The sequence below is a fragment of the Thalassophryne amazonica genome, chromosome 9, assembly GCF_902500255.1.
Source record: "Thalassophryne amazonica chromosome 9, fThaAma1.1, whole genome shotgun sequence".
NCBI lineage: Eukaryota > Metazoa > Chordata > Actinopteri > Batrachoidiformes > Batrachoididae > Thalassophryne > Thalassophryne amazonica.
Genome location: NC_047111.1, coordinates 75,194,975 through 75,212,178, shown reverse-complemented (window position 1 = coordinate 75,212,178; position 17,204 = coordinate 75,194,975). Strand labels below are relative to the sequence as shown.

The window sequence follows — 17,204 nt, the reverse complement described above, 5'->3', positions numbered from 1 at the left end:
GAACCGGAACCACACGATTTCCTCCGCCACCGAACCCCGGGAATACTGGAGCCGCCAAGTCCCGAACTCCCAGGTGGCCACTGCCTCCGCTTGTCGGATCTGGTACTGCTGACGAGGAACAAAAACAGTTAGATGTGGGTGTGTTTGCACCCAGCAACACGTATGGTGGGAAAACCACCTCCACCTCTCGTCAGGAAAAAACTGGTGAGTGCAGAGTGTGAGTACTTATCCAAGAGGTAGAAAAACAGTCCAATACAGTCTCCAGCTGTAATACTCACTATCTGCTATCCAACACACAAGCAACAAGGTATTATTGTCAGAAAGACAACACAGTTGGCTGAGTACGTTACCTCCTCGGTAGAGCGATATCTCGGCAAAGAGGTGGAGATGTCGTCTTGCTGATATACCACTGAAGATCAGATGATTGGTGACAGCTGTCGTAGGTGATAAGTGACAGCTGTCACCCCGGCTGCTCCTGTGAGGCGACAGCGCCCTCTGGTGCCTGGAGCCCGCACTCCAGGCAGCGTGCCCTCTGGTGGTGGTGGGCCAGCAGTACCTCCTCTTCAGCGGCCCACACAACAGGAGGTCTGAGACATTATCTTTCCACTACTTACAATGTTGTCCTTTCATTTCTTTCTAGAAAAGTCAGAACCACTTCACTCTTCTTCTAAAAGAGCGATTGCCTAACGACCCTATGAGGATGAAAATGATTCTCACGAACTCCAGCTAAACTGAACAAGTCCAGCTGCCTTGTCATGCTTTTGTGCCATGAGCTCATTTAGAGCGTGCCCTATGCTTTGCTAATTAAGTGGTAGGAAATACTGGTGGGTTGGATTTACAGTGCTCATTACACTTTGTTGTTTTATAGTCCAAATATCACATCAATCAATCAGGGTCACGCCTGTCCATCCCTTTAAACTGCACAATGCAGGACATGCAGTGCTGTGGTATCAAGAAAGCAGATGCAAGTGAAAGGATTAAAAGCTCATTAAAGGATTGATTAGGTTCCACCTGTCAGCAAGGTGAGGTTTTTTTCTCCCCTCTTTCAGTCCACCGGTGTTGCTATGGAAATTCTCAATTCAAAATTTCTTTCGCCCACAGTCAGAACAAAGAAAGATTAATTTAAAAAATTCAGTTATAGTTTGCCAGAACTCGCATGGGAAACCTGAGTTTAGATTGTAGTGCACGTGCACACAAAAGGACTGTCCCATACAGAATTCACCGACTCAAACATTGTTCAGAAGCAAATGTAATTACTTGCAATAACACTGGTTTTCCTGCTGTGCTCAGGGACTTAGTCACACCTCTGTGGATGATGATGCTCAAAGTCACACATGCTTTGCGTGTTTAAATGCAGAACTCATCTCCTTTTATTGTTTCCAACTCACTTTCTACAAGCTATTCGTTTTATTGTAGGCAAGTCCTTCTTTGTGCCACTGTGAAGCTGTGATGATGCAACAGACAAAAGATACACTGTGCACAGCTTCTCCAATCACAATCACGGAATCCTATAAGTCCTTCAGAGTTGTCATGGATGTCTTTAAGTGACTTTCCTATCTAGCCTCTTCCTTGCATGATTGCTTAGTTTTTGAGAATAGCCTATTCCAGACAGATTTAACATACAGTACCATACTGTTTGTATTTCCTAATAACTGATACAAGAGAAGGGTGACACAGTGGATTAGTGGTTAGCACTGTTGCGTCACAGCAATAAGGTCCTGACATCACTTCCCACCTTGTCCTTTCTGTGTAGAGTTTGTATGTTCTCCTCACGTTCTTGTGGGTTCCCTCAGGATGCTCTGGCTTCCTCTCATTTCAAAAGATACACAGGTTAGGTGAATTAAAGACTTTACATTGGATGTAGGTGTAAAGGTGTGTGTCTGTCTATGTGTGGCCCTGCAATGGATTGGGGTCTTGTCCAGAATGTACCCCATCTTTCATACTATGACTGCTGGGATAGGCTCCAACCCCCTGTGACCCTTAATTGAAATAAACAGGTACAGAAAATGAATAATGTAAGGGAAATCTACAACATAAACAGTTCATGTATCCATTCCTTGACTTGTCAAAAGAAAATTGTCTGTAAAAGTTATGATTTAATCTCTGTATCTACTGCTATAAGCAGCAGGTTCATCATATCCCACAGCTCTTGAAATGAAGCAATATCACCAAATGGTGGACAGTTAATGCAGGTACAATAGAATTTTGCCAGGAGCTCTAGTTTAGAGTAATGTTAGTACACCCAATTACTTAAATTACCCTGAAAATGGAGGGACTGTGTATAAAATGGCCATATGTTCACGCAATAATTTTGTTGACCCCATTGAATTAGTAAAGTAAATAATTATTGTATGGCCTTGCCTTGCAATGTGGAGCGCCTTGGGGCAACTGTTTGTTGTGATTTGGCGCTATACAAGAAAAAAAGTTGGTTGATTGAGTTAAAGCTGGAATTCTGCACTACAACATCATCATTTCCTTTCACCTCTATTGTGGTGGTACATAGAGGAAAAATGTCAAAAATCGTGTACTGTCCAAATACGTATGGACCTCATATGGTCTCAGTAAAAGGGGATGTTTTGCTTTGTCATCTGGATAAGTTCATATTCATGCATCAGCAGAACCTTTGGATGCATGTGTGTGCATGTGCTCACATTTTCTGAGCACAAACCAGGGAAAAGTGTATGCATGCAGTTCTTAATGGTAGTAATTTTTTAAATGGCCCATAAGGTTGATTTAAGGCTCACAGAGAGACAGATCAGCCAGAGTTTAAATGGCAGGATGCTTCCTCAGGAATACGCTGTGAGGGCGGAGGGGGCCAGGCGGCCCCGAGCCAGACTCCGCTAATCAGTTTACGTGTCAAAGATGGATTCCAGTCAAATGGCTTGTTAAAGCCGTTTGAAGGAGGAGTGCACAGGTGAGGCCCTGAAACTATGTAACCGAGTCCTCCTGGGGGACTCTATAAAATAATGGTCCTCGTTTTCAATTTCTTGATGTTTACAGCATCTAAGACCATGACAGCATTACATTCAGTTAAGCCTCTCACTCTGTCTTACTTCATCTTCTCATCCCACTGGCCTCCTCCCTCTTTCCCACTAATTTGAAGAGAAACCAGATGAATGCTCCCATGGGATGCCAGTACATCGCTGGCCAAATGGAACCCCCCCCCCACGTTAGCTGCTCTCAGGCTGTCTCACCATATTAAAAACCCGCAGGGATGAAGACAATTGCTAAATATTCAACCCACACAGAGTTTTTGATCCACAGATCAAAGTTACAAACTAAAATAGCAGGATGTGGATCAACAAACCTGCCCTTGACCATATCCATTCATTTGCAATGCAAAGTCTGCAAAGTAATTGTGGCTCATAAAAAGGAGGTAATGGATGGCAAAATCAGTTAATTTTGCTCTGAGCAAAGAAGAAAAGAAAATAATCTAATTACATGCTAAATAAAGAGAGTTCTCATAAACTAAATCTAATTTGCGTGCTCTGACTTGGCATGCTGCCCATCCAGTGTCTGCATTGCGTAGACTCAAAGCGAAAACTGGAAAGAAGCCCTGAGAAGGCAACCTGAGGGGAGCAAGAGGCTCCATCAGCAGAGCCAAGTGCCCACTGAAGAGCTGTGATGAAGCCTCTTAAGTGCTGCAGTAAGTCATTTTATTTTATGCATTTTGGGAAGAAAATGGCTAAGAAAAGAAAAAGGTTTAATGACTGTGAATACAACAGATGCTATATTTTACACAGATATTCCACCTCTGTCATGCACTGTAAGAATTTTTGTGTTATTTCAAAATGTTTTATAACAATTTAAATTTTCAATTTCAATTTATTTTCATTTATATAGCGCCAAATCACAACAGAGTTGCCTCAAAGCGCTTCACACAGGCAAGGTCTAACCTTACCAATCCCCAGAGCAACAGTGGTAAGGAAAAACTCCCTCTGAGGAAGAAACCTCAAGCAGACCAGACTCAAAGGGGTGACCCTCTGCTTGGGCCATGCTACAAACATAAATTACAGAACAAGTCACAGAACAATTCACGGATGAATATACAAGAAATGCTATTGGCGCACAGGACAGGAGGATCACCAACACGAATACAACTCCCATCTCTGGATGGAGCTGCACCTTAAACAGAGAGAAAAAAAAACAATCAGGCATCAGAAAGACAAAAAAAAAAAATACTGTATAATTTGCCAGCATTAATCAACAAGAAAACAGAGAAATACTAAGGTGATCACCGGCCACTAGCCCTAAACTTCACTAAAAGACCCAGAATTTAGGTAAAGTTGAGGCCACGGCCCACTCCAATTACTAATAAATGAATTAAAAGAGTAAAAAGTGTAAAACAAAACTGTACCAGTATGCTAGCCATATGAAAGGGAAAATAAGTGCGTCTTAAGTCTGGACTTGGAAGTCTCCACAGAATCTGACTGTTTTTTTTGAAGCAGGGAGATCATTCCACAGAACAGGGGCATGATAAGAGAAAGCTCTGTGACCCGCAGACTTCTTATTCACCTTAGGGACACAAAGTAGTCCTGCACCCTGAGAACGTAAAGCCCGAGCCGGTACGTAAGGTTTAATTAGGTCAGCTAGGTAGGGAGGTGCCAGTCCATGAATAATTTTATAGGTTAGTAGCAGAACCTTAAAATCTGATCTCACTGGGACAGGAAGCCAGTGAAGGGATGCCAAAATGGGTGTAATGTGGTTGTACTTTCTGCTTCATGTCAAAAGTCTGGCTGCAGCATTTTGAACCAATTGGAGACCCCTAATGCTAGACTGCGGTAAACCAGAAAATAGAACATTGCAGTAGTCCAATCTAGAAGAGATAAATGCATGGATCAGGGTCTCGCCATCAGCCATAGACAGGATGGGACGAATCTTCGCTATATTTCGCAGGTGGAAGAAAGCAGTCCTAGTAATATTTCTAATGTGGAGGCCAAAGGACAACGAAGGATCACTGGACCAAGAACCATCATCTCAGTCTTATCAGAGTTTAAAAGTAGGAAGTTTCTAGACATCCAACTTTTCACTGCTGCAAGGCAATCTTCTAAGCCTCTTAAGTGCTGCAGTAAGTCATTTTATTTTATGCATTTTGGGAAGAAAATGGCTAAGAAAAGAAAAGAAAAATCTTATAAGGATTTTATGTGAACTTAGATTACCAGCAGTTATTGGCATGTGTAACTGAGTATCATCTGCATAGCAGTTAAAGCTAATCCAAAAACACCACAATATGTGCCCAAGAGGTGCTATATAAAGGGAGAAAAGCAGGGGGCCTAAGACAGACCCCTGTGGAACCCCAAATTTCATGTCACTAAGGTTAGAGGTAGTGTTATTGTACAAAACACAGTGAGAACGACTGGTCAAGTATGACGTCAGCCATGCAAGGGCACTCCCAGTAATCCCAAAATGATTTTCCAGCCTATCAAGTAGAATATGATGATCCACTGTATCAAATGCAGCACTGAGATCTAACAGCAACAGAACCGTAGTGGTGTCCAAATCTATTGTAAGCAGAAGATCATTCACCACTTTAGTGAGAGCCGTCTCTGTGGAATGATATTTTCTAAAAGTAGACTGCAGTGGCTCAAAGAGATTATTCTCAGTAAGATAGTCTACGAGCTGCCGTGACACCACTTTTTCCAGAATTTTAGAGAAAAATGATAGATTTGATATCAGCCGATAGTTTGTCAATACACTAGGGTCAAGATTAGGTTTCTTAAGTAATGGTTTAATCACTGCAGATTTGAAACATTTAGGAACAGATCCAGAAGTTAAAGAAAGATTAATAATTTCCAGCACAGTCAGCCCAAGAGTGGGCCACAGGTCCTTAAACAGTTTTGTTGGTATAGGATCAAATCAGGTTATGCTTTTTGCTGACATTACGAGTTTTGTCAGCATGCCTAGTGAGATACTGTCAAATTCTGTAAATCTAGGTAATACCTCAGTAGTGGCACCCACATCAATAGCAGGGTGTAGTGGCTGGATTAAGGCATGCTGGGATATGTTTAACCTGATGTCTTCTATTTTCTTCTCAAAGTAATCCAGGAAATCTTGTGCTGTAAAAGGAGAGCGAACTACAGGTGGTTGTCCATGCAAAAGTCTTGCCACCATGTCAAACAAGAACTTTGAGTTATGCTTGTTTTTGTTGATCAAATCAGAGTAGTAAGTCCGCTTTGAGATAGCATCACGCCATGCAAAGTGAAATACTTCTAATTTTGAACGGCGCCATTTCCGTTCTAGACCTCTTGCTTTATGCTTGAGGTCACGCAAATAATCATTGAACCAAGGTGACTGTGATTTGGGGGAGTGCGGTTTTAACACAGGTGGTGCAATTATGTCAAATGTAGTTTTGAGCACTGAGTTTAAACTATCCACAAGTCTGTCTACTGACTGGGTATTTGTCAAATGTGAAGCTAAGACATCAGGCAGTCTAGCTTCGAGGTCAGTCTTAGTTGAGGAGTTGATGCATCGCCGTAATGATATATAAGGTTGTTGTTCCACTAAACACGGCAGCAAAAATATAAACTTAATCAGTGATTCACATTCATTAATACATAATAATCAGACACCACTGATGTAAGAGACATGATGTCAATATTCGTGACAGCAATACCACGTGTGAGAACCAGATCCAGGGTATTTCCACTAATGTGCGTCGAATCCCGAATGCATTGCCGAAATCCTAATCAATCAATCAATCAATCAACTTTTTTCTTGTATAGCGCCAAATCACAACAAACAGTTGCCCCAAGGCGCTCCACATTGCAAGGCAAGGCCATACAATAATTATGAAACACAGTCTACGTCTAAAGCAACATAACCAAGGGATGGTCCAGGGTCACCCGATCCAGCCCTAACTATAAGCCTTAGCGAAAAGGAAAGTTTTAAGCCTAATCTTAAAAGTAGAGAGGGTATCTGTCTCCCTGATCTGAATTGGGAGCTGGTTCCACAGGAGAGGAGCCTGAAAGCTGAAGGCTCTGCCTCCCATTCTACTCTTACAAACCCTAGGAACTACAAGTAAGCCCGCAGTCTGAGAGCGAAGCGCTCTAATGGGGTAATATGGTACTACGAGGTCCCTAAGATAAGATGGGACCTGATTATTCAAAACCTTATAAGTAAGAAGAAGAATTTTAAATTCTATTCTAGCATTAACAGGAAGCCAATGAAGGGAGGCCGACACGGGTGAGATATGCTCTCTCCTGCTAGTCCCCGTCAGTACTCTAGCTGCAGCATTCTGAACCAACTGAAGGCTTTTTAGGGAACTTTTAGGACAACCTGATAATAATGAATTACAATAGTCCAGCCTAGAGGAAATAAATGCATGAATTAGTTTTTCAGCATCACTCTGAGACAAGACCTTTCTGATTTTAGAGATATTGCGTAAATGCAAAAAGGCAGTCCTACATATTTGTTTAATATGCGCTTTGAATGACATATCCTGATCAAAAATAACTCCAAGATTTCTCACAGTATTACTAGAGATCAGGGAAATGCCATCCAGAGTAACGATCTGGTTAGACACCATGCTTCTAAGATTTGTGGGGCCAAGTACAATAACTTCAGTTTTATCTGAGTTTAAAAGCAGGAAATTAGAGGTCATCCATGTCTTTATGTCTGTAAGACAATCCTGCAGTTTAGCTAATTGGTGCGTATCCTCTGGCTTCATGGATAGATAAAGCTGGGTATCATCTGCGTAACAATGAAAATTTAAGCAATACCGTCTAATAATACTGCCCAAGGGAAGCATGTATAAAGTGAATAAAATTGGTCCTAGCACAGAACCTTGTGGAACTCCATAATTAACTTTAGTCTGTGAAGAAGATTCCCCATTTACATGAACAAACTGTAATCTATTAGACAAATATGATTCAAACCACCGCAGCGCAATGCCTTTAATACCTATGACATGCTCTAATCTCTGTAATAAAATTTTATGGTCAACAGTATCAAAAGCAGCACTGAGGTCCAACAGAACAAGCACAGAGATAAGTCCACTGTCCGAAGCCATAAGAAGATCATTTGTAACCTTCACTAATGCTGTTTCTGTACTATGATGAATTCTAAAACCTGACTGAAACTCTTCAAATAGACCATTCCTCTGCAGGTGATCAGTTAGCTGTTTTACAACTACCCTCTCAAGAATCTTTGAGAGAAAAGGAAGGTTGGAGATTGGCCTATAATTAGCTAAGATAGCTGGGTCAAGTGATGGCTTTTTAAGTAATGGTTTAATTACTGCCACCTTAAAGGCCTGTGGTACATAACCAACTAACAAAGATAGATTGATCATATTTAAGATTGAAGCATTAAATAATGGTAGGACTTCCTTGAGCAGCCTGGCAGGAATGGGGTCTAATAAGCATGTTGATGGTTTGGATGAAGTAACTAATGAAAATAACTCAGACAGAACAATCGGAGAGAAAGAGTCTAACCAAATACCGGCATCACTGAAAGCAGCCAAAGATAACGATACATCTTTGGGATGGTTATGAGTAATTTTTTCTCTAATAGTCAAAATTTTGTTAGCAAAGAAAGTCATGAAGTCATTACTAGTTAAAGTTAATGGAATACTCAGCTCAATAGAGCTCTGACTCTTTGTCAGCCTGGCTACAGTGCTGAAAAGAAACCTGGGGTTGTTCTTATTTTCTTCAATTAGTGATGAGTAGAAAGATGTCCTAGCTTCACGAAGGGCTTTCTTATAGAGCAACAAACTCTTTTTCCAGGCTAAGTGAAGATCTTCTAAATTAGTGAGACGCCATTTCCTCTCCAACTTACGGGTTATCAGCTTTAAGCTACGAGTTTGTGAGTTATACCACGGAGTCAGACACTTCTGATTTAAAGCTCTCTTTTTCAGAGGAGCTACAGCATCCAAAGTTGTCTTCAATGAGGATGTAAAACTATTGACAAGATACTCTAACTCCCTTACAGAGTTTAGGTAGCTACTCTGCTCTGTGTTGGTATATGACATTAGAGAACATAAAGAAGGAATCATATCCTTAAACCTGTAAATGTTATTAAAAAATGATCAGACAAAAGGGAGTTTTCAGGGAATACTGTTAAGTCTTCTATTTCCATACCATAAGTCAGAACAAGATCTAAAATATGATTAAAGTGGTGGGTGGACTCATTTACTTTTTGATCAAAGCCGATAGAGTCTAATAATAGATTAAATGCAGTGTTGAGGCTGTCATTCTCAGCATCTGTGTGGATGTTAAAATCGCCCACTATAATTATCTTATCTGAGCTAAGCACTAAGTCAGACAAAAGGTCTGAAAATTCACAGAGAAACTCACAGTAACGACCAGGTGGACGATAGATAATAACAAATAAAACTGGTTTTTGGGACTTCCAATTTGGATGGACAAGACTAAGAGACAAGCTTTCAAATGAATTGAAGCTCTGTCTAGGTTTTTGATTAATTAATAAGCTGGAATGGAAGATTGCTGCTAATCCTCCACCCCGGCCCGTGCTACGAGCATTCTGACAGTTAGTGTGACTCGGGGGTGTTGACTCATTTAAACTAACATATTCATCCTGCTGTAACCAAGTTTCTGTTAGGCAGAATAAATCAATACGTTGATCAATTATTATATCATTTACCAACAGGGACTTAGAAGAAAGAGACCTAATGTTTAATAGACCACATTTAACTGTTTTAGTCTGTGGTGCAATTGAAGGTGCTATATTATTTTTTCTTTTTGAATTTTTATGCTTAAATAGATTTTTGCTAGTTATTGGTGGTCTGGGAGCAGGCACCGTCTCTACGGGGATGGGGTAATAGGGGGATGGCAGGGGGAGAGAAGCTGCAGAGAGGTGTATAAGACCACAGCTCTGCCTCCTGGTCCCAACGCTAGACAGTCACAGTTTGGAGGATCCCAAAAAATTGGCCAGATTTCTAGAAATGAGAGCTGCTCCCTCTAAAGTGGGATGGATGCCGTCTCTCCTAACAAGACCAGGTTTTCCCCAGAAGCTTTGCCAATTATCAATGAAGCCCACCTCATTTTTTGGACACCACTCAGACAGCCAGCAATTCAAGGAGAACATGCGGCTAAACATGTCACTCCCGGTCCGACTGGGGAGGGGCCCAGAGAAAACAACAGAGTCCGACATTGTTTTTGCAAAGTTACACACCGATTCAATGCTAATTTTAGTGACCTCCGATTGGCGTAACCGAGTGTCATTACTGCCGACGTGAATTACAATCTTACCAAATTTACGCTTAGCCTTAGCCAGCAATTTCAAATGTCCTTCGATGTCGCCTGCTCTGGCCCCCGGAAGACAATTGACAATGGTTGCTGGTGTCGCCAACTTCACATTTCTCAAAACAGAGTCGCCAATAACCAGAGTTTGATCCTCGGCGAGTGTATCGTCGAGTGGGGAAAAACGGTTAGAGATGTGAACGGGTTGACGGTGTACACGGGGCTTCTGTTTAGGGCTACGCTTCCTCCTCACAGTCACCCAGTCAGCCTGCCTTCCCGACTGCACGGGGTCTGCCAGGGGGGAACTAACGGCGGCTAAGCTACCTTGGTCCGCACCGACCACAGGGGCCTGGCCAGCTGTAGAATTTTCCACGGTGCGGAGCCGAGCCTCCAATTCGCCCAGCCTGGCCTCCAAAGCTACGAATAAGCTGCACTTATTACAAGCACCGTTACTGCTAAAAGAGGCCGAGGAATAACTAAACATTTCACACCCAGAGCAGAAAAGTACGGGAGAGACAGGAGAAGCCGCCATGCTAAAACGGCTAAGAGCTAGTAGCTACGCTAAGCTAGCGGATTCCCAAACAGGGAATCCGACACTAAACAGGCTGTGGAGCAGCAGAGGTAACGCACGACAACAGTGCTAAAATAAAATAAAAATCCACTAGACAGGCTGTGGAGCAGCACAGGTAACGCACAACAACAGTGCTAAAAAATAAAATAAAATAAAAATAAAAATCCACAGGACAGGCTGTGGAGCAGCACAGGCAATGCACGACAACAGTGCTAAAACAAAATAAAAATCCACTAGACAGGCTGTGGAGCAGCACAGGTAACGCACGACAACAGTGCTAAAAAATAAAATAAAAATAAAAATCCACTGGACAGGCTGTGGAGCAGCACAGGCAACGCACGACAACAGTGCTAAAACAAAATAAAAATCCACTGGACAGGCTGTGGAGCAGCACAGGTAACGCGCGACAACAGTGCTAAATCAAAATCCACTGGACAGGCTGTGGAGCAGCACAGGTAACGCACGACAACAGTGCTAAAACAAAATAAAAATCCACTAGACAGGCTGTGGAGCAGCACAGGTAACGCACAACAACAGTGCTAAAAAATAAAATAAAAATAAAAATCCACTGGACAGGCTGTGGAGCAGCACAGGTAACGCACGACAACAGCGCTAAATAAAAATCCACTGGACAGGCTGTGGAGCAGCACAGGTAACACACGACAACAGTGGTAAAAAATAAAATAAAAATCCACTAGACAGGCTGTGGAGCAGCACAGGTAACACACGACAACAGTGCTAAAAAAAAAAAAAATCAAAATCAAAATCCACTGGACAGGCTGTGGAGCAGCACAGGTAACGCACGACAACAGTGCCAAAAAATAAAATAAAAATCCACTGGACAGGCTGTGGAGCAGCGCAGGTAACGCACGACAACAGTGCCAAAAAATAAAATAAAAATCCACTGGACAGGCTGTGGAGCAGCGCAGGTAACGCACGACAACAGTGCCAAAAAATAAAATAAAAATCCACTGGACAGGCTGTGGAGCAGCGCAGGTAACGCACGACAACAGTGCCAAAAAACAAAACAAAAATCCACTGAACAGGCTGTGGAGCAGCACAGGTAACACACGACAACAGTGCTAAAAAATAAAATAAAAATCCACTGGACAGGCTGTGGAGCAGCACAGGTAACGCACGACAACAGTGCTAAAAAATAAAATAAAAATCCACTGGACAGGCTGTGGAGCAGCACAGGTAACGCACGACAACAGTGCTAAAAAATAAAATAAAAATCCACTGGACAGGCTGTGGAGCAGCACAGGTAACGCACGACAACAGTGCTAAAAAATAAAATAAAAATCCACTGGACAGGCTGTGGAGCAGCACAGGTAACGCACGACAACAGTGCTAAAAAATAAAATAAAAATCCACTGGACAGGTTGTGGAACAGCACAGGTAACGCACGACAACAGTGCTAAAAAATAAAATAAAAATCCACTGGACAGGCTGTGGAACAGCACAGGTAACGCACGACAACAGTGCTAAAAAATAAAATAAAAATCCACTGGACAGGCTGTGGAGCAGCACAGGTAACGCACGACAACAGTGCTAAAAATAAAATAAAAATCCACTGAACAGGCTGTGGAGCAGCACAGGTAACACACGACAACAGTGCTAAAAAATAAAATAAAAATCCACTGAACAGGCTGTGGAGCAGCACAGGTAACACATGACAACAGTGCTAAAAAATAAAATAAAAATCCACTGAACAGGCTGTGGAGCAGCACAGGTAACACATGACAACAGTGCTAAAAAATAAAATAAAAATCCACTGAACAGGCTGTGGAGCAGCACAGGTAACACACGACAACAGTGCTAAAAAATAAAATAAAAATCCACTGAACAGGCTGTGGAGCAGCACAGGTAACACACGACAACAGTGCTAAAAAATAAAATAAAAATCCACTGGACAGGCTGTGGAGCAGCACAGGTAACACACGACAACAGTGCTAAAATAAAATAAAAATCCACTAGGCAAGCTGTGGAGCAGCACGACAACAGTGCTAAAAAATAAAACAAAAATAAAAACGAAAGCGTTAGCAAGCTAGTTAGCCTGCCAACGCTGATGAAGGCCAGCTGATAAAAGAGCTCCGTCGCGATGCTTCGACCGTTAGAGGTCTTCCTTAGGCGTTGGAGCACGGTGAAAAAGTAAAAAAAAGTAAAAAAGTCTTGAAAAAGACTGTTAATTCAAAGAACTCAAACAGCTCAGTTCAAACAGCTAACAGATACAGCAGAACACCGCTGTGCTCCGGAACAGGAAGTCAACTGATGAAACTCCATCCCCAGATGAAGATATGATAATGCATCCACAATTTCCATAAATGATTTGCAGAGGGGATCAGAAGGCTTATTTATATGAATGTTAAAGTCACCAATGATCAGAATGTTATCTACACTAGTTGACAAGTTAGAGATGAACGCACCAAATTCATCTAAGAATTCAGAATATGGGCCAGGAGGCCTATATACAGTGACAAAGTAATACGACTGATTTTTATTCTTCTGACCTTGGCAATGTGTAATATGCTGAGCAGAGCGGAGAATCAGATGCTCATAACATCTGGCATATAATGCAATTAGAAGCTTCATCAGTCTGAGAGGAATAATTGTTATATAGTGGTATACAGGTGCATCTCCAAAATTAGAATATTGTGTAAAAGATTTCTGTCAGTTATTTCACAGTTGAAATGTTTTATATTTTATAGACTCTTTCCACATACTAAAATGTTCTGAGCATTTTTTTATTTTAATTTTGATAATTATTGCCTACAGATTAATAAAAAAAATAGATAAAACATCTCCCCCGTGACCTGATCCAGTTTAAGTGGTTGAAGATGTATGTATGTATGTAGCTAAGACATTTCAAACTAGATCACCACCAACACTAGTTTCCAATTCCACAAAAATTTTACCTTGGAAAAAAATTTTCAAGGTCAAAGTCCTGTTAAAAGTGGCTTTTTATCAGCTAAATTAGATGTGATCACATGTCAGGTGTATGATTTTAGTTGAATCAAAGTTTTTTGTGCATGTGTGATGTTGTCAGGTTTTGTTTTTTCAACTTTTTACCCGAGGCCAAAATATGACTATCGGGTATTGCGAAGGCTTTGCATCCTTCTGTCTGTCTGTTTGTGCTCAGCATAAGTCCAGTCCTGTTACTGTCAGCGTCTTCAAATTCACAGAGAACATTCTTGGGACACAGATCTTGAGCAAGTTCAAAGATGTCTAACCTTGACTTATTTTCAGAGGCCAAAAAGTCACATTCTAGATACCAGATGCAGTAACCTTATATTTGCCACTTGGATTGGTGACCTTGTTGTTTTCGTTATGACCCAAGCTTCATGACCATAGGTGAGGATAGGAGCGTTAATTGACTCGTAAATCAAGGGCTTCACCTTCTGACTCCTTTGCAACATTTTTTGCACTGAGTGCACATCTATGTCAATTTGAAGATTCTTTGCCAAGAACATTGTTATTTCACCTATATCTTTATTGCCTGAGGCCAAAATATGGCCATTGGGTATTGCGAAGACTTAGCGTCCATCCATCTGTCCATCTGTTTGTGCTTAGCATAAGTCCAGTCCTATTACTGCCAGGGTTTTCAAATTCACAGGGAACATTCTTGATACAATGACCTTGGACAAGTTCAAAGATGGCTAACCTTGACCTATTTTAAGAGGTCAAAGGTCACATTCTTTCTCCACACTCTTTCATTGATGACATGCTCATACGGCTGAGGATATTTTAGCATTGTGTTCATCCATTCATTTGCAATGCAAAATCCTTGTGTAACTGTGGCTCATAAAAAGGAGGTAATGGATGGCAAAATCAATTAATTTTGCTCAGGTGCAAAGAAGAAAAGAAAAGAATCTAATTACATGCCAAATAAAGAGAGTTCTCTCTTTAAACTAAATTTGATTTGCATGCTCTGACTTGGCATGCTGCCCATCCAGTGTCTGCATTGTGTAGACTCAAAGCAAGAACTGGAAAGAAGCCCTGAGAAGGTGACCTGAGGGGAGCAGGAGGCTATTTTAGCATTGCGTTATTTTAAAAAAAAATTAAAAATTCAGGCATGCCCAAACACTAAACACACAATTTCTATGGTTCTTGGTGGGAATGTTGGGTCTAGAATGGTTTTGACCCAAATAGATTTTGTTGTTGCATCTAGATAAAAGAAAAAATAAGTTATGAGTTGAAGTGTGTTGAATACCAGCTGAAATATTTAATTTCAGTGTCATTCTAGTTGTATTTTTGAAGATTCAGTCATTCCTGTTTTTGTGCAGAATTATAATATCAAATCTTGTTGGGCACACTACATGAGAGGCTTATTATTTTCTTTAAGTTATTACATGTACTTGATTTGGTTACAGCATTTATGAAAACTTTTAGTCTGCCAATCTAAAATATTTGCTTTCAACATCGATAAAAACAACATCACACAGTGTATTCATAGAATTATTACACACAAATTAAACATTGAAACACTAAAACACTGAAAATGATGGTAGATATAGAACAACAAGATTACAGATTTATTGATGAGTTCTGATGCGTTCATTGTGACAATGTAAATGTATGAGTTTGATTTACAACTTTCACAAAATTAAGCAATGTTTAGACTGAACAAATTCACTCTGTCGCATATCATTCCTTTGTGATTTTAAACATATGGGCGATACACATCACATTCAGTCCATCAGTTCTCTAAAAACTGAAGTGGCACAAAGTCGTCTTGTTGGTCATTTCCGAGGACAGATTTCAGAAATGGGACCATTCTGAAAAGGTTAATGTGGAAATCTCTTGAGTCTGCATCTGACTCGACAAGACCGCCTGACTGGCACAGGTTCTTTGTTCCCCAGCTGACAAGTGCGACCTGTGAAAGAAGCTGCTGGTTAGTGTATGTGTATGACAGGTGTTGAAATGTGTGGATTCACTTCAACAGTTACTGTATTGTTACAAATATAGGACAGTGTTTGTTTCTTGGAAATACATCAGGGAAAAAATGGGGTCATCTTATAGTATTTGAACATCTGCAAAATGAGTGTGCCTCCCAGGCACAGAGACTGAAGTGATGCATTTTTCTAGCTAGCCTATAATGCTGCATGGCAGACAGATACAGGAATCATCTTGAGAGTGCCTCAGAAGTTGAGTAAGTTAACCAATAAGAGAGGAGAAGGTATGAAGGAAATTTCAAGTTCACGGTGATAAATGCAACAGTCATCAAACAACTCTCAATCAGATAGGAAAAAAAAGAGATATTTTGTCTTCAGAAAATCTTTTTCCAAAAATACATCTTGAAAAAAGGGGGTAATCTTGTAATCTGGGCTGTTTTATGTTCAGAATAATTCAGTAATTTTGTTCCTGAAGACAAGTATTTACAATGAGGAGATATTTATGTCAGACTATTTCAGACAAAAAATAAATAAATAATTAAATTTAAAAAATTGAATAGCAGAACTAACTGGCAAAATGATGCACTTTAAATGCGACCATGAACATAATTTTGATATCATATTACATACAATAGGGTTCAGACAGTTTTGTGTTTGCATCAATTTGTACTCATACTGTAGATGGCGTGGTTTTGCATAGTGCATTCCCATCTGAAACTGAAGCTCAAAGCTCTTTAATTGATGCCTCACATTGACCCACACACTCACACTGATATCAGCATGTCACCATGCAAGACACTCAACTGCACACCGCCAGCAACTTGGGGTTTAAGAATGCTTAGTTATTTCATTGCCTGACAGGGATTTGAACCATGAACTCTCTGGAATCAAGCCCAAAGCTTCCATGGGTATATGTTAAACTCCAGCTATTACTCTGTTTCTTACCTGTATTGTGCGATGTTCATAGTTCTTGAACACAGCACCACCAGAGTCCCCTGTGCCATCAAACACACATGTACATTTTACTCACACATACAATTAACTGTCACATATATAACGGTTTAGTTGTGCCTCACACTATATGTATACTGAGACAAACATAAAAATTACAAATTGGTTTTATTGTTGTATTTGAGAAATAAAAGAAATATGGCAATGAAATAATTTTGTATATCTGCACAATTGAAGAAATATTCTGGTTAATGTGGAAACATGCTGTTTTGTTTTAAAGACTCCTGCTGTGCAATGCAGTGCATTTTCACCTTATTTAAAATGTATTTTCAATCAAGTTTCAGCTCCAAGCAATATAAGTAAACTACTTAAAAATTCTAGTCATGATACAAAATAGTAAAAGTAAGTCCCTTCTGCTGCTCCCTTTTTTGCACTCGGGGGTTGCCACAGCAAATCTAAGGTGGATCTGCATGTTGAATTGGCGCAAGTTTTACGCTGGATGCCCTTCCTGATGCAACTCCACATTACATGGAGAAATGTGGCAGGGGTGGGATTTAAACCCGGAACCTTCTGAACTGAAACCAAGCGCATTAA

At 40.7% G+C, this 17,204-nt stretch overlaps 1 protein-coding gene across 2 annotated transcripts in view; it reads right to left on the bottom strand.

Moving 5' to 3' along the window:
* Window positions 1–15,268: 15,268 nt before the first annotated feature.
* LOC117517405 (complement factor B-like) overlaps window positions 15,269–17,204 on the bottom strand; it is a 35,535-nt gene continuing 33,599 nt past the window's right edge. For both annotated transcript variants that reach the window (XM_034178408.1, XM_034178407.1), the window contains exons 18-19: window positions 16,605–16,654; window positions 15,269–15,640 (exon numbers count right to left, since the gene is read on the bottom strand). In XM_034178408.1, coding sequence (XP_034034299.1) covers window positions 15,464–15,640; window positions 16,605–16,654 — 227 coding nt within the window. In that variant the 3' untranslated portion in view covers window positions 15,269–15,463. The remainder of the gene's footprint in view (window positions 15,641–16,604; window positions 16,655–17,204) is intronic.